At 34.9% G+C, this 27376-nt stretch overlaps 1 protein-coding gene across 3 annotated transcripts in view; it reads right to left on the bottom strand.

Moving 5' to 3' along the window:
* The window catches only part of STAG1 (stromal antigen 1), a 452889-nt gene that overhangs the window by 158327 nt on the left and 267186 nt on the right, over window positions 1-27376 (bottom strand). For all 3 annotated transcript variants that reach the window (XM_047736238.1, XM_047736228.1, XM_047736246.1), the window contains 3 exons: window positions 22211-22415; window positions 8117-8268; window positions 5633-5706 (listed from right to left, as the gene is read on the bottom strand). In XM_047736238.1, the coding sequence (XP_047592194.1) occupies window positions 5633-5706; window positions 8117-8268; window positions 22211-22415 (431 nt within the window). The remainder of the gene's footprint in view (window positions 1-5632; window positions 5707-8116; window positions 8269-22210; window positions 22416-27376) is intronic.

The raw sequence follows: 27376 nt of genomic DNA, 5'->3' as shown, positions 1-27376 counted from the left end.
TCAGCTGGCACCGCACTCTTGTGTTTTACCTCAGGTGAAGTTGTGTTTTAAAAACCCAAACTTCAGAGACCACCCTCCCTCCCCCAGGCAGGGACCTGTGCTGATCTGGAGGAGGGTATTATTGTGATGTGGCCAGTGCTGGCTGGTCCCAGAAAATAGTCAGCTGACCATGCAGTACTTAGGAGTTTATTGTAAACTGGAGCACAAACTTGGAGCCAAGGTTTGTTGCTCTGATCTGGTATCTTTGTTCCTATGTTGGGGAAGAGGGCAGATCAATGGCACCTGTACCAAATGCACTCCAAGTAGGGAAACTTTCTCTCTGTGTGACCTAGGGTATCCTCAGATTATGCTGCCTACTCATGGGTCTCTGCCCTCCCTCCCCACAGGAGCACCACTAAGGCAGGCATGACTCCTGTGATAACAGGCTTCTAAAACTTCAGATTTTACGCTCTGCTGCTTATAATACCTTGTAGTAGTCTCCATAAGCAGGGATCCCTCCCCTCTGCCACACGCATAGTTCTTATATCCCCCAAATCAACTCTTCAGAGTTCCTACATTCCACGATTCTACTTGTAAGACAAGACTTGCAGTTTTGTTCTCTCAGTCCTCAGATTAATTTCTTGGGTGTTCATAATGATTTGATATTTATCTATCTGTGTTCAAGGGAGGAGGCAAGCTTAAGGTTCCCCTATTCCTCCACCACCTTAACTCTTCCTCCCCAAATCTCAATTTTTAAGAAAAATAAATACTATTGATACAAGAGATGTGAAACCACAAATATTATGAACAACTTTATGCTGACAGTTGTGGGATATAATTTAATAACTTAGATCAATGTATCATTTTCTTTTAAGATATAAAATGAACAGCCTTGTATGAGCCTTGTATCTATTAAAGAAATTTAATTTGCACTTAAAAACATCCCTACAATGAAAATTCTAGGCCCCAATGGTATGACACCTATCTGAAGAAAAATAGTAACAATACTATTAAACTCTTCCAGAAAATTAAAAAGGAGAAAATACACTGCAAATTGTTCAAAAAAGCCAGCATTACCGTGGTTCAAAAGCAGTCAGAGACATTTGATAAAAACAAAAAAGTTAAGGGGCGCCTGGGTGGCTCAGTGGGTTAAAGCCTCTGCCTTCAGCTCAGGTCATGATCTCAGGGTCCTGGGATCGAGCCCCGCATCGGGTTCTCTGCTCAGCGGGGAGCCTACTTCCCTCTCTCTCTCTCTCTCTACCTGCCTCTCTGCCTACTTGTGATCTCTGTCTGTCAAATAAATAAATAAAATCTTAAAAAAAAAACAAAAACAAAAACAAAAAAGTTAAGAGATATATCTCTCTTGAGCAAAGAAGCAAAATTCTTAGGAAAATTCAGGAAATCATATGCAACAATATATAGAAAGAATAATATAACAGGACTATGAGGAATTTATCTCAAGAATTTAAGGCTAACATTTGAAATTCAACTAACTCAATTCATATTAATAGTCTTACAGAAGAAAACCTGCATATACTAATCTCAACAGATGTAAAAAAGCATCTGACAAAATTCAAGACCCATTTCTAACTAAAAACCTCAGAAAAAGAATAGAAGGGAAATTTCCTCAACCTGACAAAGGGCATCTATGAAAACTTACATTTAACCGTCTTGATGAAAGACTAATTTTTTTTTTAAAGGTTTTATTTATTTATTTGTCAGGGACAGAGGGAGAGAGAGCAAGCGAGCACAGGCAGACAGAGAGGCAGGCAGAGGCAGAGGGAGAAGCAGGCTCCCTGCCGAGCAAGGAGCCCGATGTGGGACTCGATCCCAGGACCCTGGGATCATGACCTGAGCCGAAGGCAGCTGCTTAACCAACTGAGCCACCCAGGCGTCCCGAAAGACTAATTTTGCTTAGTGAAAAAAGTCAGATAAAGACAAAAATAACAAAAATCAGGAGCACATATTGTACAATTCCATTTTTATGAAATCCTTAAAAGTGTAAACAAATCAGTTAGCAAATCAAGAACTGCTTGAGGATGGAAGTGGGGGAGACTGGCAAGGTTGAGAGGAATTACAAAATGGTAAGAGAAAATTTCTGAGGATGATGGATATATTCATTATTTTGCCTGTAGTAGTTCTAAAACTATATATATATATGTCAAAACTCATCAACTTATGCACTTAACTGTTGTCTGATACCAACTCTTTTTGTATTTCTGGGCCCAATTTGAATACGGGGCATGGGTTTCCCCTGCGCGCACATACACACACTCATTCACGCACACACACATTTACTCACACACACACACACCCCAATAGTTCCTGCTAGTTTCTGAGAATTCAGCTCAATTCTGACACTCTCTACCTGAACACAGTATCAGGTTCTACAGATAAAGGGCTCAGTCCTACAAGACTATCCTCTACTCCCCCAATTTAGATGGCAGTCTGAAGCCCCAGGCTTTTGTTACCTATCCTTCTGACTCATGGGCTACAGACTGGAGGTTCCAACCACCTGCTCCTTAGGTTTGTTTTTGTTTTTTTAAGATTTATTTGAGAGGGAAAGACAGAGAGAACACAAGAGCAAGGAGAAGGGAGAGAAAATTACCAGTGGACTCTGTGCTGACTATGGAGCCCAACTCAATCTCACCTCTCTGAGATCACCCTGAACCAAAACCAAGAGTCAGATGCTTAACCAACTATGCCACCCAGGCAACCTCTCCTTAGATTCTTAATATGCTAGAGTGGCTCACAGAACTCAGGGAAACAATTAGTCACATTTACCGATTCATTAAAGGATATGATAAAGAATTTGAATCAACAGCCAGATTAAGGGATACATAAGGCAATGCACGGGAAAGGGGAACAGAACTTTTAAGCCCTCTTCAGGTGTGTTATTCTCCTCGCATCTCCATGTGTTCAACAACCCAGAAGCTCTCTGAACCCAATCTTATGGGTTTTTATGGAGGCTTCAGTGCATATTCATTATTAACTATGTCACTGCAAATAGCTGATTCAATCTCCAGCCCTCCTCTACTCCTCAGAGCCTGGGGATAGGACTGAAAGTTCCAAATGACCAAATATGTATTTCTTATAAATCACTATATCACATCGTGTAATTTGTTTTATGTAAATTAAACCTCTACCAAGTTATAATTAAAAAAAAAAAAAAGACTGCATGACGGGTATGTGGAAGAACTTGTATTTTTAAAAATTAATTTTTCAGGGGGCACCTGGGTGGCTCAGGCAGTAAGTGTCTGCCTTTGGCTCAGGTCATGATCTCAGGGTCCTGGCATCAGGTTCCCTGCTCAACAGGCAGTCTGCTTCTACCTCTCCCCTCTCTCTACTGCTTATGTACACTCACTCTCTCTCAAAAATAATTAAAGTTTTTTTTTTAATTCAAAAAAATTAATTTTTCAATAATTCATAGAATGTATAGTTTATGCAAAAAAGAGGATATGAAACTCTAAACATTCCATACTCGAAGTAAAGGCGTTGGCTCTATTTTTTTTTTTTTAGGTGAAATAAAGTAGTTTTCAGATAAACAAAAATTAGAACAGGCTGAAGTAAAATGGTAACAGAAACTCAAGTATGAGAGCTGAATATGGTAAATTTGTAAATATAAACAGTTCTGTTTTCTTATTTTTAAGTTTCCTAAAAAGACAGGTGGTTTTTACTTTTTTAATTGGTTGAAATAGTTCCCCAAATTGCAGATATCTCCAACTTTAGGACGTGTGTGTGTGTGTGTGTGTGTTGGGGGCGGGGGGGGGGAAGTTATGTGTCCCTATCAGGTTGTACAGTCTCAGTATCTTTTTTTAATCAGTTATTGAACAGAATTTCCCGGTGTATTTTCATCTTCCAGGTTTTTTTCTAAAAGTTCCATTACCCATTAAGGAAGTTCAGTGCAAGTTTATTAAACTTGCCTAAATTCCCTAATAATATAGAAGATAACCACAAATTACTAGATAAAAATCAACTATTTTCTGGGTTGTTGAGTAGTGCACCATATTTTTTTTCTTCTTGCTTTTTGACCCTCTTCACCCATTTCTCCCACCCATCGTGACTCGGGCAAGCACCAATCTGTTCTCTGTATCTATGAGCTTGGTTTTTTGTTTCAAGAGTCCATATATATATCACAATATTTATCTTTTTCTGCCTGACTTATTTTACTTAGCATAATGCTCTTCAGGTCCATCCGTATTGTTGCAAATGGCAAGATCTCATTTTTTTTTTTTTTTTAATTTTATTTACTTATTTGAGAGAATGAGTGAGAGAGAGCATGAGAGAGGAGAAGGTTGGAGGGAGAAGCAGACTCCCCAAGGAACTGGGAGCCCGATGCGGGACTCGATCTTGGAAGTCCGGGATCATGACCTGAGCCAAAGGCAGTCGCTCAACCGAGCCACCCAGGCGCCCAAGATCTCATTATTTTTTAATGGCTGAATAATATTCCATTGTATATACACAAGCACATATACAATTTCTTTCTTTTTTTTTTTTTAAAGATTTTATTTATTTATTTGACAGAGAGAGATCACAAGTAGGCAGAGAGGCAGGCAGAGAGAGAGGAGGAAGCAGGCTCCCTGCTGAGCAGAGAGCCTGATGCGGGGCTCGATCCCAGGACCCTGAGATCATGACCTGAGCCGAAGGCAGCGGCTTAACCCACTGAGCCACCCAGGCGCCCCACATATACAATTTCTTTATCCAATCATCCATCTATTGGTTGTTTGTATATCTTGTCTGTAATAAATAATGCTGCAAAGAACACAGGGATGCGTATATCTTTTTGAGTTATTGTTTTGTTTTTCTTTGAATCAATACCAAGAAGATCAAAACATCTTTTTATGTTTTGAATTAAAAAAAAAAGTTAAAATATCAAAATTACATTTTTCTTTTTAAAAAAATAGATTTCCTTGTTTTAACTAACTTCAAATTAACTGCCAGTTAAAATCTCAAATTTTAAAAAACTATCTAAAAATAGTTCTTCTACTATCTGTGTCTGTATCTACCTAAACATATATCATATCATGCCTAATTAACAGAAAGTAACGAGTATATGTATATGATTCATTCATTGTGAAATATGCTGTTCAATAATGTATTAGTAATCTTAAAGTTCAGAGAAAGATAAACTAAACTTGTTTGTCATGGAATATGACAAGAATACTTTGTAAATGCTTTGTTTCTATTTTCATCTGTATAGCTGAAGGTACAGAAGAGCTCTTGATTATTTCCAGAGGTGCCCTTTTCTGTCACAGAGGTATTTTTAAAAGACTGTTGGGTTAATCTGACCACAGAATAAGATGAGTATCACAGGCAGGAAGTAGGGTATTAATTTTTTTTTCAAATACCAAGACAATCACATTTTCCCAAGGCCATATTAACTTTATAATATCATATTAATTACTATTCCATTAGTACAAATGTAAGTACACTGAATGCCTCTGTATATGTTCTAATTTGCAAGAGTGTGGTAGTGATACAATTTCCTTCACAACAACAGTATGATATTTATTTAGCCTTTATAGACAAAACTATTTATCAGAAAACAAAGCAAGTAATTAGGGAGTTTCATATTTTTATAATTACCTAGGACTATAAAGAAGCAATCAATTATTTAGGTGAAAAATCTAAAGTGATTTATAAAATTCCTTACCGGTATCTATGAACAAATATACCCTTAAAAATAGAGTTCATCATATTTTCAATTTCATCCTGGTTTTCCTGTAGCTGAAATGAAAAGAAAAAAATTAAATCCTGATTTTATCTGAAATGTACAGTTTCAGTTATTTTTAATTCCTGGTTCTTCTGATTCTTGGTAATTATCAATGCTTTTTCTAACTTATTATTCAACAGATGTCAGAAATTACGAGTACTCTTGTATTAATTCAACAGCTTTACTATACTGACTTTAGAACCTCTTTGTCTCTCTTTACATATACATGCAGTGACTAACAAGGAGTGGTGTGGCTAACTGTGGCCAGATTCCAATCCCCAAAATATGACCTGCTTTGGGAAGAAGCTTCAATTTCTATACCTCTTCCAACAAAGTCAGGTCCCTGGCTTGTTTTGCCTCTCTTGGTAATAGGTCAGCCTTAATTATGATATTTGCCACTGTAAAAGAAACTTACTATTCTATCTGAAGTATCCAAATAATACTCTCCAACTGTTTTGTCCATAACTGAGAGTAGACCAAGTTCCCAATATAGATGGCATAGCAGAAGATAGGAAGGATCTTTGCCATTAGTGGTGGAATGCAGCAACACAATTAAACAGTTCAGCAATGATAAAAAATTCAGGCAATACTACTGATTAGAATTAAAGCTTGAGCCTATTCATTGCTCAACAGGAATAATAGCACTGATACAAAATTATATCCCAAGTGGTATTTCTTATTATACTTTGTTCTGCGGTAATACTCAGTGAAATATTTGCTTTTAGGCACGCCTGGGTGTCTCAGTCAGTTAAGTGGCTGCCTTTGGCTTGGGTCATGATCCCAGGGTCCTGGGATCCAGTCCTGCACCGGGCTCCCTGCTCAGCGGAGAGCCTGCTTCTCCCTCTCCCTGCTGCTCTGCCCACTTGTGCTCTTTCTCTGTCAAATAAATAAACAAATCTTTAAAAAACAACAACAAAAAAGGAAATATTTGCTTTTATTACATATAAGAATGTGAGAATAAAATACTTTCTGACTTATTCTTTTGCTGTATGCTTTATTTTAGGTTTATGGAAATAAGATTGGGAATACTTACATATTAAACCATCAAATTACTGTACCATACTGTAAGTTTTAAAAATTACTTTCGCTGTATTTATTTTATTTTTTAAAATATTTTATTTATTTATTTGACAGAGAGAGATCACAAGCAGGCAGAGAGGCAGTCAGAAAGAGAGGAGGAAGCAGGCTCCCCGCTGAGCAGAGAGCCCGATGCGGGGCTCGATCCCAGGACCCTGAGATCATGACCTGAGCCGAAGACAGCGGCTTAACCCACTGAGCCACCCAGGTGCCCCACTGCTGTATTTATTACATAAAAAATTAATTCATAAGAGGCATACAGTTTGGTTAGTAGTACTTACTGATGCACAATTCCAAAATTTACTTTCACAATATTTCAAGTGTGGTATTTATGATTTTAACTGTGTTCCTTAAATATCTGTATGATGGAAGTCCTGATGCCCCAGTACACCTCAAACCTTACTTGAAAATAGGATTGTGGCAAAAGTAATTAGTTAAGATGGTGTCATTCTAGAGTAGGGTGGGCCTCCAATCCAAGATGATTGGTATCTTTATAGAAAGGAGAAATTTAGAGACAAACACACATAAAATCATGGAGAAACTGGAGTTATCTTCAACTTCTAGTTTACAAAACTGTGAGACTATAAATTTCTGTTCTGTAAGCCACTCAGTTTGTGGTATCTGTGATAGCAATCTTAACACCCTCATACAGTATGGGCAATAATTTAGGCGTAAGTTTGCTGCTTCCTGATGTCTATTATAACCCATTATTCATTGATAATTTATATGCAGCAATATAGTATTATTCTTTTTTCAAGTTAAAATACAGACTAATACTCTAGATTTAAAATTTTATTTCCTAATGGGCAAATAAAATTGTTACCTACTAAAAAGCCAGTTTGAAACACTTTCAGCATATATATGGAAATTTCAGTGTAAACCTAGAACCAACCTTATTCACAGGAATGCCTTATTTATTAACTAATAAGCAGTCTTTGGCTTTCTTTTGGAAATGCAGCTTCGCTGATCCCCAGCTCTGACCTTAGTATTTATGTTTCCTGAACTCATAGTCTGATAATCCTCAGTTACCTAACCCCCAGACTATCTTCTTTTGAAAGGAGGACTGTTTTAGGATTTTCTTCTGCAGATATAATTAGTTAAGATGGGGTCATTCTGGAGTAAGGTGGGCTCCAAATCCAATATGATTGGTGTCTTTAAAGAAAGAATAAATACAGAGACAGACACACATGAAAGTCATGGACAAAGCACTCAGACAGCACTCAGATAATCACTGGCTGACGTTCCAGGTTAATTTGAAAAGTATGAGATTACAAAATCTAACTTAAATAAATAAGATTAAAAATACACATACACCTTTTTATAAAGAATACGAAACATGAAACCTACCTCTTTGCGTTTCTGAAGAAGTAACTCCAACCTTTCGTTGGCTCTCTTCCCAATCATTTTATTTCTCTCAGCTTCATATTGTCTTTGTGTATTATCCTGATGAATACTGAGGTTTAAGGCAACATTCACCAAAGCAGTCATGAGCTTCATGGCTATGAAATAAAGGAATATTATGGTATTCACCCATTAATCAGATCTTCATCCGTAAGATTACAAATTTATAATGGAAACGGATGAAGGAAAGAAACTAGTCAGTTTCTTTGTTTACAACTCAGTCACAATAAAAAAAAGAAACTTATTTTATAGAAATAAAGTCATCATCTTAGGCTGCAAGATAATTTTCTGTGCCTCAGTGTCTCTATAGCTTGTTTCATTGGCATTTCCCACTTAAAAACAGCCTCAAACTATCAGCAAGAAAGATTTAACAACCCCTCTTCTCCACCCTCAAACATGCTTACTTTAGTGAGGACATACTGACCAAGCCTATTAGAACTCTATTCTGACCACAAATTCTGTGTATATACAATTGCTTCTTTAATACCTTTAACTCAGACACTTCAAAGACGCCTTCGATGTTTACAATCAATTCATGATCTTTACCCAGAAAGATGGCTCTCTGCCTGCTGTTCCTCACCTCAATGAACGGCATAACCTCCAAACTCTGAAATACAGATCCTACCAAACTCATTAATTAAAAATGTACACTGTGAACTTCTGGTTGACCTATTTTTCCCACAGTGTCAATGTACTTTTAAATGTTCACCTATATTTGCAAATCTTTAAATATTTTCAAACTTCTATTTCAAGTCATCTGAGAAACAGGTATGACACAAACCTTAAACTTTTCTCTATTCATATTTATTTTCATTATTGAAATGGTGATAGTGTAGAAAATATCGGTAAAGGAATAAGAGTTTGTGCAGGTAAAGCAACTTCCCTTTTTTTTCTTCTAGGTTATTTATTTATCTGCAAATATGAATGAATGTACATTAATAAAAAATGAAATGATCAGTGTTTTGGAATACTGATCTACTTATCTGCAAACATATCCATAACTATATATGAACATGCATTTCTCTTAAAACTTCACTATTTCCCTTTAATTACACACATAAATATACAGAATACTATCTATATCTATCATCTATACACACATACAATTTGCCAACCTGAAACTATCTGAATTTGCCAACTCCATATTAATAGTGATTACTGCCTTTAAGCTAAAATGTAAAACAAGATGTAAACAAATGTATTTAAGTTAGTGCAGACTTAAAAATACACTTAATAAAAAAATTTTTTCTTAATATACAATGTCTCAATATAGTAAACTAAGAAATAGTCTTTCAAAATACAGGATAATGATTTTACAATGTTTTATACATTGTCAATAGGATATCTGATGCTACTATGAAAGTTAAAAGTACTTTTTAAATTAATCTGTATAAAAAAGGAGAATAGGTCAAAGATAGGAGGGATATACAGCATTCACCTTACCCAAGTTAGGGATAATAGTGTAACAGAGTTTTCCCTGAGCATACAAAATCATACCCAATGGAGCTTAATTCAGTACATACTTCTAAATCCCCAAACAAAATGACTTGTAAATTAAGGAGTCAGAAAGCATTAAGATTAATACCAAGCTGGTTGGAATTAACTAGTGGAAGCCAAGACACAGGTTTTATTCAATTTAAAGACCTTTGCTTTTGCAGAGACTGGGTGGCTCAGTTGGTTAAGTGTCTGCTTTTGGCTAAGGTCATGATCTTGGGGTCCTGGGATCAAACCCTGCATTGGGCTCTCTGCTCAGCTGGCAGTCTGCTTCTCCTTCTCCCTTTGCCCCTCCTCCCAACTTTCACATGCATGGGCACTCTTTCTCTCTCCCAGATAAATGAAATCTTTTTTTTTAAACAAAGGGACTTCTGCTTTTAGCTATATATCTCCTTGTGAACCCAAATCCCAAACTTCAACGGCCATTGTAATTAACCTCCTCCCATCCTAGATATATAAACATAAAAAATCAACATACTAAAACAGAAAAGCAAATGATCCATAAATTTCACATAAGTATTAGATAGGATAAAGCACTGCTTATTGATCTGTAAAAACTTAAACTTTGCTGAATTTTCATTTCACATACCAACATTTTAGCAATTAAAGTTACTGAAGAGGGAATTCTAAAAAATTATTTTAAAGACAGATTTATTTATTTATATTTATTTATTTATGTGTTTATGTATGTATGTATGTATGTATGTAGACAGACAGACAGACAGAGAGAGAGAGAGAGCGAGCACCAGAGAGGGAACACAAGCAGGTGGAGTAGAAGGAGAAGTAGGCTTCCCGCTGAGTGGGGAACCTGACGTGGGGCTCGATCCCAGAACCCTGGGATCATGACCTGAGCCAAAGGCAGATGCTTAATGCCTGAGCCACCCAGGTGCCCCGAGACTTCTAATTTAATGCCAGAGACGTAAAATCGGAATTGTGATGTCTGAGTCTAGTGAAAAAGACTCCCTCCAGCATAGAGGGAGTACCAGTTTAATTCTACTGATATTACTAAAGGAACTATTTTAAAAATTAATAATCCTACAAGAATTCTGCCTGGATTCTGTGCCACTGTCTTTGAAGCAGCTTCTCCTTGTTTACCAAAGAGAAAAATACTTCCTTTAGGTTTCGAATTTTAAATGCCAGCTACAGAATGGCAAACTTGTTTTAGTGTTGTGCTACCCATATTATGGTCCACAAATGGGTGCAGACAACGAATAGTCAGTTAAGAGCTTATTATCAGTACAAACATGAAAGTAAGCTTTTAGAAACTTTTATAACAATCTGACAGTGATCTTATGTCTATTGACTTTAATATTAAAATGACACTGAGAAACATATACTTCATTTTATTGCAGTTCACAAAACTATTAGGTTGTGACAGACTGGTAATTAAAAAACTAGTCTTTTACCACAGAGAGTTCAATAAACACTTATTTAGTGCTTCTTCAGTCATTTATCAATCCAATATGTACTTAGCACTGTTCTACATATTAGAAGTACAAAAGTGAATGAGACAGAGAGTACCTACCCTCATAATTATTACATTCTAGTGTAGAGCGACAGCAAACAAATGTAGAATATACAAATGAAAAAAGTTAATGAAAAGTCTATAAAGAAAAATACAGTATGATTTTTTAAAAATATGATTAAAACGTTAAAATATGATTTTAAAAAATCATAAAAATGATTTTAAAATCATATTTAAAGTATGATAAAAAATCATAAAAAATATGATTAAAACGTTAGAGAATAAAAAGGGTAGTCAGGCAGGTTGTGACTGTGACTTTGCAGAGCTCACATATGAGATTAAGTGAGGGAATGAGCATGTGATCATATGACAGAACAGTGCTCCAGGTAGAGGGAGTAAAAGGTACAGAGGTTATGAGATAAAATGTTATAAGGAGAGCACTCATAAAAGAGCAAGGAATTTAGTGTGGCTGAAACACAGAAACAGGTAGAGGCAGGAAGTAAGGGTAAGGAAGAAATCAAGAGGCCAGGTTATAAGAGTTCCACTAGAATCTAGTTAGAACTCAGGAATTAAATTTAAATGAGGAAAGATCCACTGGAAAATATGGTGTGAATGGCAAACAGTCTGATTTAGATTTAAAACTGCTGTGTGAACAGATTACAGAAGAGTAAAAGTGGAAGAAAGGCGACCACATGGAAGAACACTGAAAGCTGAAAATATTTTGCCAGAAGTTTACAATGATGATTCTCAAGTTGTTGGATTTGAGCAACTCACTACAGCAATGCTGGCTGAGATTAAAGTGATTGCAATAGGTAGAGAGATTCTGAAGATAGAGTTAAAAAAAAAAAACAAACCATGATACATTATAATGTAGGAAATAAGATAAAAAGAAAAGGCAAGAGTAATTAAAAAGCTTTGTGCTTATTAGGTATCTAAGTGGAAGTATCCAATAGCTATACATATGGAAGCCATCATCAGACATTATTATTTAGAGACTTAAAACTAGACAGTACATCCACCCAATGAATAACTATTCAGCCATTAGAAAAAATGAGGCATAATTTTTGTACTGAAAAGAAAAGCCCACCAAGATATTTGTTGATTAAAAAAAAAAGCAAGGGCGCCTGGGTGGCTCAGTTGGTTGGGCAACTGCCTTCGGCTCAGGTCATGATCCTGGAGTCCCAGGATCGAGTCCCGCATCAGGCTCCCAGCTCCACGGGGAGTCTGCTTCTCCCTCTGACCTTCTCCTCGCTCATGCTCTCTCTGTCTCTCTCTCTCTCTCAAATAAATAAATAAAATGTTAAAAAAAAAAAAAGCAAGATGCCTGTCAGTATGTATATCATGCTATCATTTATGCAAAAAGGAATGTACTATTTATGTATCAGTCATTCTTCTAAGCTCTTTACACATACTTATCATATACCTCACAACTCTGTCAAGTATATTTTAAATGTTCCTTTCGTACATAGAAGAAAACTGAGTCCCAGATCAGCTATGAGACTTGCCAGTTACATAGCCAGTAACTCGCAGAGACAGAATTTGATTATAGGCAGTCGTGCTCCATAGTCCCAAGTTCTTAGGCACTACACCATACTGCCTCTCACTGAGTATGTATGTGCTATTATATTCATAATCTTCAGAAAAATTATATGACACTGGCAACTGGTTGTCTTCAAGGAAGAGAATTTGATGGCTGAGAGCCATGGGTGGAAAAATGACATTTTACCATAGTTTTTTATTTTGAATTTTAAATCATATGACTATATTACCACTTCCACTATCATTATTTTTTAATAAAAATAATAAAACTATGGAATAGGTTTTTACTTTACACACTAAGGAGTGAATAAAGACAGAAAAGATTAAAGGGTCTAAAAATTGAGTTTTGAGATAGTTCAATATTTACAGTTTAGCTTTCTAAGATCCACTATGACAGTGTATATTCCAGAAACAAGTGAAGATAGTGATTCAAGAAGGAAGAAGTATCTATGTCTACTGAGAGAAAAAAGATGACATCTGGGAGATTCCCTGTGATTTGGACAGTAAGAAGGTAATTGCTGACAAATCAAGAGCAGAGACAGGGATATGGCAGAAACAGAAAACTGATTGGAGTGGGTTTTAAACAGAATAGGAGGAGAGTAAGACAGTGAATAGAAACAGTTGAGATTTATCATAAAGAAAATGTAGGGAATGTAGCTAGAAGGGCATGAGGAAACAAGGGAGGTTGCAATCGTCAACCTTATATGTCAACCTGGCTGGGCTACAGTACCCAGTTATTTAACCAAATGCTAATCCAGGTGTTAATGTGAAGGTATTTTGTAGACATGGTTACCATCTACAATCAGTTGGTTTTAAGCAGAGGAAATTACCCTCAATGTGGTGGGTTTCATCTAGTTACTTGACTACTTTAAGAACAAAATACTGAAGTTTCCTGGAGAAGCAATTTCTGCCTCAGGACTGCACAATTCCAGCCTATTTCTAGCCTGCTGTTCTACCCTTCAGATTTCAAATTTGCCAGCTCCCACAATTGTGTGAGCCAACTCCTTGAAATAAAACTCCCTCTCCTCAAATATATCTTGGTATATACATATATACAAGATAGACATATCTTGGTATGTATGTGTGTGTGTATCAGGAAGTAAGTATATCTCCTATTGGTTCTGTGTCTCTGGAGAGCCTTAATCAAGAGAGAATGTTTCTAAAAGATAAGAGCTAACAGAGTATATTAGTATAATGGTAAGAATTATCTCATAAAAGTGGGGAAACTGAAGTCAGTAGACAGAAAACAATCTGAAGAGCAACGTTCTTGAGGTGGAGACCAGGGGTCAGATCTATTAGACAAGAGTAAGGACCAACCTTAGAGGTAATAGAAAAAGTAGAGTATAGGGGTACAGCTGCACCTGGACAAGTAGGTTTAATCCTTGAAGAATTTTCTGTTGTCTCTATTAAGGAAGCAAAAACAATCAGCTAAGTGTGGAAAAAAAGAGAACAGGAGGTGTTACAAGTTTGAGAAGAAGGTATGAAATAATTTTGTAACAAAGTAGGAATATCTATGTAGTAGAATAACAGGACTGCTAGGCAACATTAAAATCCCACTTATGAGAAAAATCTAAAGTCTAGCCAATATGATTATGTGTTTTTCTTCAGTCACTTTCAGATGCTCTGGTGCAGGTATGGAGCAGTATGGGGAGGATAGGGTTTTCCAAGGAGGTATGATGGAGGGAAAAAAGAAACAAGAATATTCAGGGTATGAAGAAGGACATGATTATAATAAATCGGGATGAAAGGATCTAAGCTAGGAAAGTGCAGGAAGTGAAGATATGAAGGGTGTGAAGAACACTAAAAATATAGTATCAAAGGACTGAAAGTCCCAACAGAAGAAAAACTATTCTGGAATTGGGAACATAAAAGAAAAACACTGAAACAAAAAGAAGTGGTTACTGGCAAATGGAATGGTTGAAGTTAAGATTGTAGACTCTTTTAATCAACATCCAACAATTTACATTTATGTGTTCCTAAATATAAAAGTTAAAACTAAAAAACTTCATTGATATTTAAGATAATTAGTATACTTTTGAAAACCATCACTATACTCCATAGAACTATGTTTGATAATGGGACAAACTATGTTTTTAAAAGAGGGGTGATTCTATTCCTTTAGTTTTAAAAAGCTTATTTTCACAAATACAAAGGATTGTAACAGACATCCACTTTCCAAATGATCGAGGGTTTTTAAAAATTTTTAATTTTATTTTTAAGTAAACTCTGTGCCCAATATGCGGCTTGAGCTCAAACCCCGAGATCAAGAGTCGCATGCTCTACTGACTGAGCCATCCAGTACCCAAAAACAACAGAGATTTAACCAACCCCTCTATCTCTTAAAAACCCAACCAAAATAACAAAGAAAAAACAAATTTCATCTTCAATAAATTAAGAAAAATACTCGTAAACCCAAACCACAATATATTAATATAAGTTCATGGTAAGCAGAAGGATGAGCAGAGCGTACAAATCAAACCAAATTATCAAAAAAGGAATTACAACTATGTGTATTTAAAAGAAAAATAAAAAACCGATTTTGCTCTGCAGAACCCAGAAGTGTTCAGGAATTACAAATAATAGGTTCCACAGAAGATGGAGGGAGGTAAGGTCTGAAAAGAGTATTATTTCAATGTTTGTACAATAAGTAATTAAAACCTTAAGCCTCTACTCCTACTTAGGCAGTCAAGGAATTTTTCCACCACACACCAATCTTGGAAGCCCAGAAAGTTTACTCCCTCAATAAAATGAGCCAGAAACTTGGAATTATCAGATACAGAAGATGGATACATGTGAAGTACCGACTGCGCTGGATGCTGTTTCACCCTGCCCAACTCCCGAATGGTAAAGAGCAACTAAACTTAAGCAGATTGAAAGATCTTTCTTCAAAGAAGGTAAACTTCCCCAGGGAAAATAACTATGAATAGCAACAGTTAAGGGTCTATAATGAAAACTTTAGTTTTTACAAGGAAAACTATAGTTTTTACAATGAAAATTATAGTTACTAAAGGAACTATAGCTGATGACAGGACTGTCTTACAGCGAAGCTCACCAAAAAAGACACAGACCCACTGCATCCTGTCAAACACAACACTCTCCTCTCTACCGCCCCGTGTCCCACGTCCTCCCTTCTCTGGTAACTACCTTTTCAGTTTCTCACTCAGCAAGAGTAGAGAACCAAGAAACAGATATTTGAGGTAAGTTTCCAGTATGAAAGAGAAGGATAAGAGCACAGATCAGAAGAGTAGGGAGCTGAAAAAAACTTCAGAGTAATAATTATCAAAGAGATAAGAGAAGACATTAAATCCATGAAACAATGTTTAAAAAAAGACCAACCTCAAGAGACTAACAACCAAGCAACTGATATTCAACAAAGAGCGCCAAGCATAATGAACGGGAAAAAAAATGTATATACACATCAGGGTATATCACCATGATATTTCAGAACACCAAGAAGAGAGAAAAATTTAAAAGCATCCAAAGACAAGCAACAGGATCAGAATCAGAAGTTGAAACAGCATTGGACTTCTCAGGAGAAAACACTGGAAACTAGAGGAAAACCTTTGAAGAAAATTAAGCATGAGGATGTAATTACTTTTCAGGCATGTAAAATCTCAAATACATACTTCCCCCAAACCCTTTATCAAAGAATAAGCTAACTAAAAAGGAGAGAATAAATTAAGAAAGAAAGCAAAAGATGAAAGGGACTCCAAAAAAAGACAAAGGATCCAAACGATGGTAGAAAAGTTAAATAATTTAAAGGACATCTTGATTGTAGAAAATGAACCTGCCATATCAGACATGATTATAAATAATCAAAAGCACAAAAAATGCATGCTACAAAATTGATACTATTATTTGTTTTAAAATTTAAAAAATCCTCATGAATATGCATATGAGAAAAAAACTTAAAAGAAATAACACGTTCTGGGCACAATGATGAGGTGGTATAATTATGGCTAATTTTTATTTTTGTACTTTTCTCCTTTTCTCAATACTATATAGTCAGTATAGCAATTTTATATGCACAGAAAATGTTTAATGTACAATATGGATATGTTAGTGAAAAGCATACAAAAAATTTTCTCAATTTCTCTGCCTTCTTTAGAACTAAGCAAAGTAAGCTTTGTCATTCTATTTTAGTTAGAATATCAAACAATTACTAAGTGATTTGTAAATGTTAAGCATTTAACATGAACTCATTGAAGCTTTATATTCCTATGTGACAGGACTATTAGTATTAATAGTATACAGATGAAAAAAGTGAGGCACAGAAGTTATTTGTCTAAGCTCAACAAGCTAATGAATAAAAGATATGCAATGTTTGTACAGTGATTTTAAAATCATGATTTCTTTATAAAAGCAGGCCCCCAAAAGAAAGCTAATTATCATACTTGATAAAGAAAGAGATAAATCTAAAAAAAAAAAAAAAAGAAGGTTCTTTAAACAAGAAAAACTTAAATTTCTATAGATACCTACATTTACATATTGGAAATAAATATTTTAAAATTTACATAATTGCATTTTATAGGTAAAGTTATAGATGGCACTCATGAATTTGGTAATTATTGGGCATTAATCCCATGAGAACCCTCAAGTCTACTCTGTACAAATCCTGGAAAACTGCAAAGTGTTATCTCTAGAGGAGAAGTACGAAAAACAAAAGTGATAGAGAAAAACAAAAAAAAAGCAACAGTAATAGTATAAAGCAATAAGAAAGACTTTAGAAGAATTTTTTAAAAAGAAACAAGAAAAAAAATGGAGAAGAGATTATCTACACTTTATAGTCCTTTTTTTTGATGATGCCAGATTGATCTGAATTTTTCAAGCCCTAACCACAGAAACCAAAAATATTCTGTCAAGAGTTACAAAATATTTAATTGAATTAATAGAATGTGGGACCTATGAGCTAAAAAATAAGTAAAATGAAAACACATGCTATTAGTTTTCTTAATAGTAGTTGTTGAAACATCTAATTTGTTTCTTATTTCCCCACTTGTAATGTCTTTTATTACTAAAATAGAGTAGGTGCTCAATATATTCTGAGTAAAAACATGAATGAAGTGAAACAATGCAACACTATTAGCTCTTCTTGTCATTACAGAATAATAGGGGCAGCTTACTAAATGTCAGATACTAGTCCATGCTCTCTTCATGAGATAGCTATCATGATCTTCCTCCCTTTGCATGTACATAAAATGAGGCCGGGTAAATTAAGGATTTGTTCAAATTACGCAACTAATAAAAGGCAAGTAAAGGATATGGATCTGGATAGTTTGGCACAGAATCCATTTTTTGGAACCACTTATTTTATGGTTTTAGCAACTGAGAGCCAAAGAAAAGATGCCAATTTACTAAAGCAAAATGATTTTCAGTCTACGGCTGGAGAACAAAACAATTTCATATACAGTATCTTTCCTCAGACTAAAAAAGTCCAGAGGTTCTGACTTGATTAGAAATATTAATCAACAATGAATCATATATCAATATAAACACAGCCATATGTAAACATGATAATGTTAAACAATAATGTATAAAGAAATGTTTACTACCTTAAGAGTCTGAGAGTGACCTATAATTAACTATGATGAAAACTGGCTTACTGGCATACTGAGGCCACCTTACTGTCACATGATGACCTTAACCACATTTTCGAATTTTCTCAGAATTCACTTAGAAAAAATTAAAGTCAATCACCGCACTATTAATACAATTTTTGTATTCTTAATCCCCCTTTGTTCAAATTAGTATTTCCACCTTAATAGTGAGTGGCAGTCACTATTAATCTATTTGTAACATAGAAAATTATATAGGTGAGAAAACAGCAAAAAATAAGAAAGTTAAATCAACATTACTTATCTTGCACATTGCCATCTAACAGAAATTTAAAATTAACACTCTGTAAAGTACTGGCATACATTTTTAAATCAAATGTCTAAAAAAATTTAACTATAGGGGCACCTTGGTGGCTCAGTAGGTTAAGCCTCTCCCTTTGGCTCAGGTCATGATCTCAGGGTTCTGGGATGGAGCCCCGCATGGAGCTCTCTGCTCAGCGGGAAGCCTACTTCCCCCTTTCTCTCTCTGCCTACTTGTGATCTCTTTCTCTTTGTCAAATAAATAAAATCTTAAAAAAACACATTAAAAAATAATTTAACTACAGATTTAAAAAATAGACTCTTTGAGAGTAGAATGGTCTTCATTATACCAAACAACAAAATGGTAGAACAAAGGGAATCCTATCTAATTTTGACCTTGGGGAAAAACAGAGACTATTTCCTCAAGAATATTTCATCAAAATGGGCAGTAAAATATGCTCAGTCTCAGATTCTAAATATACCAAAATAATGACAAAATGTTACTTATTTAATTATATTCACAATATGTCCAACTGAGATAACTATTCAGAACAGAAATATGGGTTTTTAATTCTAAAGATTAATAGTTAATGAAAATTGTACTACAATGTGAAACACAAGGTCAAACAAATGGGAGAGTATGTTTTAAAATTCCAAATAAGGGAACAGAAAAAATAAAATAAGGAAAATATAAAATGTAACAACTAACAGTCTGTTTCAGTTTAATGAAAAAAAAAGAATTCCAAAAAAAGGGGAAAACACAGTTTACCTCCAGTGGAAAATGAGACTACTATTAACTGTAGAATAAACAGTCCTATAAAAACTACTGAATAATGAATTTGTAATAAAAATATGGTAAAAGTACACAATTAAATGCAATGCATAAACACTGACAACAGGGATACATTATATAACTGAATAAGAAAATGAGTTATTTGGAAAACCAATTAAAAGTACTACTGATAAGACCACTCTGATGACTTATGAAGCTCTGGAACTCATCACATCTGTACCCTACAGAACAACTAACCTGATTGTCTCTCTTCTCAGCTAAGATATAAGCAATGTGAAGGAGCATTTTATTCCAAAGCCGATAATCATATCTGGCCATAACTGCCTTGTAACTGTCCATGCACATAGTCTTTGAAGCAGAGGATTAAATGTTCCTGCCCATTTTATCTAGTCCCCAAGACTCGTCCTGCAAAGTGAATAAAAATGATTATCTTTTAATCTACCCCTTGTATACATACCATTAAAAAAAAAAAAAAACAGGAGGGCAAAGATGAGAAAAAAAAAAAACCTTGAAAATATGGATAGTTATTATCTAGTCTGGACTTAAGTACTCAGCAAGATCTCTGTGTTTAGTTGAAGGGCAGGTGACTGGTAAGTCCCACATTTGATGAAACTGAGCCTTGGAAGATACGATCATGAATATAATACACATAGCAATTATAGTAATATTTTGAAGTAAATTTAAAATGACCTGAAAAATAAGTTATCATTTCTAAAAAATCAGAATAAACATAATGTTGATTTCTTTCCATTTTTCTTGGTATCTAATTTTTAAAAATAACTTCAGATTCATATAGACTAGATGATGATATACAAAGAGTATAAGTGAAAACAAAATGACATTTATCAAGCAGTTTAAAAGCTATCATGATCACAGGTAAACTGGGAAAAGAAAAGCAGAAAGGCACTGGAAGGAACAGGAAGCTACACAACTCAAAAGGAATAGGAGAAAAGCTATAATTAAAATATATTTAAGTAAATGTAAAACTAGCAAATATAGATTGCCAGAAGGATAAATATAGAGAAACAATATAATAATAAAGCCACTGAAAATGGGCCAATGGTTAGGAGGTGAAATGAAGTCAGTAAAATATACTGTGAGGTCAGTAAAATACAGTAATACTTCATTTACATGGCAGTGGGGACAAATGCAAATGTTTTAAAGTGCATTTTTTAGGCAACTGAGACATTTTAAAAGTAAAAGTATTCTGCTTATTTCTATATCATTCTTTCCCTTGTGTACTTAAACACAGTATGTGGCATATGTTTAATCTTTTACATAGAATGCACACAGATTTCTGGATTAAAGAGAAGTACTCTGAAAAATAAAGTATCCTGTCCCAGCAGAGAAGCCCTACATTGTTCTTTCTTGACATTGTAAGCAAAATTTTTTGTCTTCTTTTTGGTATGAGTTGTTATTTCATAATTCTAAAAGCAGGAGAGCATTTCATATTTGCCCTTCATTCACTTGTTGTTTCCCTTTCTCTTCTAGTCTTATGAAACAAAAATTAACTTTTTATGAGAGCAAGTTTGGCTATTCAGAAGCAATTTCTATCTCATGTTTAAGTTCTGTTTATTTCAAACTGCTGCATTTACTATGCATCTAACAACCAGCTAAATGGGCATTACTGTACATGGAGGAAAATAAGATGAACACTAAATGGAATATATAAAGAGAAAGAAAAAAAAATTAAGATACTAAAAGTCATGAAATTAGAAAGAAAGGTATAATGATCAGATAATTTAAAAAGAATAAATAGTGTATTTGTACTACCTTTTAAAAGATCTCTTCTTCTTCCCAATAATGAGGAAGAAGATATCTCAAAACACAGAATTTAAACTGTTTGGTGTTTGTTCTGTACAGAAATTTTTTTCAGCAATAAAGTATATTTTTATTTTACCTTTATAAAAAAAGATAAAATTGGATAATCTTCCTCTTTTCCTAATAATAAGGAAAATGTTACTCTCGAAAAACTGTGTTTCATGTTTGTTTCATATAGACATGTAACTCAGAGAATAATGGACACTAATATAGATCAACTATATTAAATGGGGGGGAGGAATGAAAAAAAAAGGAGTGGGGAAAAAATATGGATGACTCTAGATAATATTATCATTTTGGCTTCAGGCAACAAATTAAGCCAGAAAATGACAAGATTTTAAATCACGCATTTGCAACGTATATTCCCCAAAGTATCAGCATCAGCATAACCAAAATCTCTGAAACTCTGGGGGTAAGACCATGCAAGCTGCTTCAATAAGCCCTGTAGATTATTCTGATGCATGCAAAAGTTTGAAAACCAATGATTTAAATATATTCAATAAATAATAAATTTAATTAAATGGAAGATGAAATGCAATTAATGAAATTAAATCTGGTGTTCGTCAATATAATTGTGTAAGATGAATACAAAGTTACTGCTACGAAAAAGGATATAATCTGGGATTATTTACACACATGTGTTTATGCTCTATATCACCGATGAAAAAAAAACGATCATTTTAGGTAAGCATAGTTAAAGTAATTGAGGGAAAACAGAACAATTGCTAAATTAATGAAATTGCCTTATTATGAAGAAACAAGAAAAAATAAATACATTTGGCTGAGAAGTTCTCTAAATAAGAGTGAAAACTAAGCCTTCAATTCTTCAGATCAGCTAGCCTAAAAAAAATTTTCAATTTCCATTGAATCAAGGCAATCAAATGCCAGTTACTAAATTGACATACATCTTACCTAAACAGATAATAGAAGCCATTCAGATGAATTTGGGGGAGGGGAAGGATGGTATTTTTTCAGGAGCACAGTAATTAAATACTTAATCTAAATACACTTAAACAGCAATAGAACATATTTAACAAAACTAAATGAAAAGGAATAAAATGTTGGTTACTTACCAGCAAGGGTACTTGTATGCCTAAAAGCTCTGACCTGGGAGTCTGACAAACCAGTCAAAAGGGAGATTACTGTGTCCATCATATACTCATCATAAATTATGCTATACTGACACTGTCGAATCAGGACTCCAATAAATTCACAAAAGTTTGAACGAAATTTTTTCCACTGAGGTCCAGGCATGGTAAGGGGATAATCACCACTGTCCTAAAAGGAATAAAAAGAACATATTAAATTTGACATATAATAGCAATTTAATCCAAGTTTTCTTTCTTACCTATAAAGGAACATTTTCTTCTCAGAAGTAGATGTGGACAGATATTGAAAGTGACTTACACAGATACACTGATAGCTTTATATTTATTGTTTGTTTCTTTTGATCTTTCACAACTAAATAATTCATGATGTGCTCAAATCTGTTATTTAGAACAACTATTTAATTCATTATTCTAAACCGACATTAAAAAAAAAACCAGTTCCCATGTTGTTACATTTGGGTCTTAGTTGAGATAATTTGAAGTAAAAACAAAAAAAAATGAAAGTTAAGACTGGAAATGATATTTGTGATTGAATTCAGATCAAACTAATCAGGATTTCGGTATCACATAGCATCTTCCAATTCTTTAAAATAGAATTTTTAAGAAATGAGAATTTCAAAAATACTTCATTAAGAAGTCCAAAACTATTCCTTACACTGAAACTGCAACCCTATTTCTTCCAATTTTACTATAAATGTTCTATTAACTCTGTTTTATAGAGCAAATTTATTAACTTTGCAAAGAAAAGAAATCTAATATGGGCTCTTGGTATTACCAGCTTGTGTCATCTTGTTTAAAAACATAAACTTGATGGGGTAATGGATGATGGGCAATAAGGAGGGCAGATGATATAATGAGCATTGGGTGTTATATGCAACAGGCCAAACACTAAATTCTACCCTGAAATTAATAACACACTGTATGTTAACTATTTGAATTGAAATAAGACAAAACAAACAAAAAAAAACAACATGAAAATCACACTGAACCCAATTAGTTAGAAGTTTCCTACTCTAGCCTAAAACATTTTGGTGGAGAAATACAAATTCACAAGTGAGAGAGTGAGAACTTCTGTGAACGCAGTATCTGAATATTCTCAATTTATGGCTGTTTGTTTCTTCTAGATCAAACTGCTGCTACAAAATTGGTTATGAGGGAAGGCTTGGGCTGTGCTGGTATCTTAGAAAAGAGAATTAGTGTAATACTTAGAATAGCAGAAAACACAACAGAAAGCAGAGATAGGTAAGAGCTCTTAGCACTAGATCAAATACCACAAAAGGTAGTTAAAATTTTGGTGCTATATGAGTGTTAGGGGGTTACTAAGCCTCAAAAAGATAAAAAAGGAACTGATGGGGCTGGCTGAATCTTCCTAGTCCTTGAGATTAGGAGTGTCAGGGCTAGACGGGAGAGTGTAAAAGAAAAGTGAGAGCTTCTTCTCAAAGGTATCTCAAGAGGCTGCTGCTGCTTCTATATCATAAAAGCTCATTAGGGTAGAGCTTCTCATGCTTTATACCAACTGTGAGATTCAGCCATGTAGTACTCCTCCACAACATCAAAGAACGTAATTTATCTAAATAACCCAACAGCAAAAGAAAAGGCAGAAAAATAAGCACTTAGAAGTAAATAAAAGAAAACTAAGTATACTTCAAAAGATTCAAATGTAGCACAAAACCAATCAAAATTTTAAAAAATTCGAAGGAACTACAATATTTTATTTATCGATTTATTTTTTGAGGTATAATTCACATATAACATTTTATTAGTTTCAGGTATACAATATAATGATTTAGTATTTGTATATACTGTGAAATGATCACCACAATAAATCTAATTAACATCTCTCACCATACAGTCCAGAAATTTTTTCTTGTGATTAAAACTTTAAAGAGCTATTCTCTTAGCAATTTTTAAATATGCAAAACAGCATGATGAACTACAGTCATAATGCTGTACTTTATATCCCTATGACTTACATATTTTATAACTGGAAGTTTGTACCTTTGACCCATTTGCCTGCCCCCAAACCTCCTACACTGGCAATCACTAATCCTTTATGTGAGTTCCGTGGAGTGAGTCTGTTTGTTCGTTTGTTTGTTTTGGATTCCCCATATAAGTGAAAGCATATGGTATTTGTCCTTTTCTGTCTTATTTCACTTAGGATAATACCATCAAGGTCCATCCATGTTGTCATAATGGCAAGATTTCCTTTCTTTTTTAATGGCTGAGTAATATTCCGTTGTGTGTATCGTGTGTGTGTGTGTGTGTGTGTGTATTTATACTTTTATATATTTTCTATTGTATCATACATATATGCCACATTTTCTTTATCCACTCATCCACTGACAGGGTTCTGGTTCTGGGATTGTAAAGTCCATGAATTCTTTTTTTTTTTTTTTTTAAGTATATTCCTTTTTTAAGATTTTATTTATTTATTTGTCAGAGAGAGAGAGACAGAGAAACAGAGAGAGAGAGAGAGAGAGAGAGAGAGAGCACACAACCAGGCAGAGGCGGAGAGAGAAGCAGGCCCCCTGCCGAGCAAGGAGCCTGATGTAGGACTTGATCCCAGGACCCTGGGATCATGACCCGAGCCGAAGGCAGTAGCTTAACCCCTGAGCCACCCAGGCGTCACAAGTCCATGAATTCTTAACTCTATAATGGTTTACTACAGGAACCCTGGAGGACAGTAGAGTCTAGTGAATGTTCTTCCAAGGAAGAACTTTGGGGTTCTGTTCCCAAATGCATTGACAAGCAACTAATAGAAAAATTTATTTTAGAAGTTTTGGGGACACTGACGGAAGAATAAAAGGTAAAGGATACAAAGGTTCAGAGAGGGCGCCTGGGTGGCTCAGTGGGTTAAGCCACTGCCTTCGGCTCAGGTCATGATCTCAGGGTCCTGGGATCGAGTCCCGCATCAGGCTCGCTGCTCAGCAGGGAGCCTGCTTCCCTCTCTCTCTCTCTGCCTGCCTCTCTGTCTACTTGTGATCTCTGTCTGTCAAATAAATAAATAAAATCTTTAAAAAAAAAAAAAAAGGTTCAGAGATAAGAGCCATCAACAAAAACTACAAAATTTAGAGCTTCTAAAATGAGAACAATCTTATAACAGGTCCACTGCAAGGTAGAGCTCATGCAGGTGACAGAGGTGGAAGGCTAACTGCATAATTCCTAAGCATTTGATATTTGGGAACCCCATCTGGTCACAAACTACAGATATCAAAAGAGATAAAATACTCTTTAAGAGAAAATCCAAGAGAATTGTTTAACTCAACTGATGGACAATGTCACACACACACACACACACACACACACACACACACACACAAAATTACCTATTTTTGATGAAACACTGGCTTTTGGTTACCTAATTTCAATAGATATACCCAAGGATATATACTACTATTGCTATACTACTATTACCAGAGATCTGTAAATACTTATTTGGAGAAAGTATCCACCCACTCAACCATTCATGTATTCATATATTTACTGGGCAATAAATATGATCCAGGCACTAGTTCTAGCATACAAAGATGAGCACACCAAGAATCTGCTTCTAAAAACTCCTACTTTATTTTTTTCAGACTTACTGAGATTTAATTGATACATAATACTGTGTAAGTTTATTTAATACACTTATATATTGCAAAATGATTAACACCAGAGCATTAGCTTAACACATCCCAGCACATTATATTACCCATTTCTTATTTTTTGGTGAAAACACTAAAGATCTACTCTCTTAACAACTTTCATGTATATAACACAGTACTATTAACTATAAACACCATTCTGTACACTAGATCCTTAGAACTTATTCATCTTATAATTGGAAGTTTATACTCTTTAGACAATTTCTTCCCATTTCCCCCATCATCCAAAGAACTTCTAGTTGAAAAGAAGGACGTATAAAAAATAAACAAGTGAATTAAGTACAATGATAGGAACGTTATGAGGGTAGACAGTACTACTTAGGAAGGAATGCCAGTTTTCTGAAGGGGCAACTGGGCAAGAGAAATAGGGTCTACAGCACTCTAAGCAGTAAGATTAGCAAATTCCTATAAAACAAAGATAGAAAGAGAGTATAGAACTGCTTTAAGTTTGGCAACCTAAACCAGATTTTGCGGTGGTAACCAAGAGAAAAGATGGGCCAGATTATAGGGCACCTTCTTTTCATATAAAGTCTTCATTAAAATAAAGCCAAGCTTTATTCTGGAGGCAACGGGTAGCCACTGAAAATTTTTGAGCAAGTAAGGATCATAAACAGATGAGAGGTTTAAAAATATTTCTGGAGTGCCTGGGTGGCTCAGTGGGTTAAGCCTCTGCCTTCAGCTCAGGTCATGGTCTCAGGGTCCTGGGATTGAGGCCCACATCAGGCTCTCTGCTCAGCGGGGAGCCTGATTTCTCCTCTCTCTCTCTGCCTACCTCTCTGCCGACTTGTGATCTCTCTCTGTCAAATAAATAAATGAAATCTTTAACAAAATAAAATAAAAAATATTTCTGGTTCTACCACGGAGAATAATCAGAGGTAAAGGCAAAGGAAATGGAGCAAGGAGACTTATCACTGCAATGGATCCAAAAATGAAGGGGGAATGCAGAGAGCGCCTAACTAAGATAGTAATGATGACGATGGACAAAACAGGAGATATGATGTATACTCAAATATTGAAAAAATAAAATCTACTGACGTAACTACTGGACAAAAATGACTTATTTCTGGCTTGATTTACTGGTGGATTTACTCACAACAAAAAACAAAAAACAAAAAAAATGTTTGCCCATCACTCTCTTGAGGCCTAACTCCTTTTGTTTAGGGATGCTTAATTACTATTTCCCATAAGAGACCAACACCCTTTAACTCATAAATGATTGGTATAGAATATCCTATTTCCAGACTTCAGGCCACACTGGCTTCTACATTCAAAATAAATTCAAATTTTCAGAAACAGATAATCAATAGATATTTAAACCACTGAATAGCAAGTTGAGTGGCATAAGCAGAATGTTAACAACGTACCAAATTATTTGATACGTGCAAAGGGAAAACTACTTTCACAAAAAGGTTCAATGATCATCACACTGTAAGTGATCTATTGTAGCATCACTAATAAACAGACAACCTGCCATTATGTACTA

The sequence above is a fragment of the Lutra lutra genome, chromosome 1 (assembly GCF_902655055.1).
Source record: "Lutra lutra chromosome 1, mLutLut1.2, whole genome shotgun sequence".
NCBI classification, from domain to species: Eukaryota; Metazoa; Chordata; class Mammalia; order Carnivora; family Mustelidae; genus Lutra; species Lutra lutra.
This window is presented reverse-complemented; position numbering and strand designations above follow the sequence as displayed.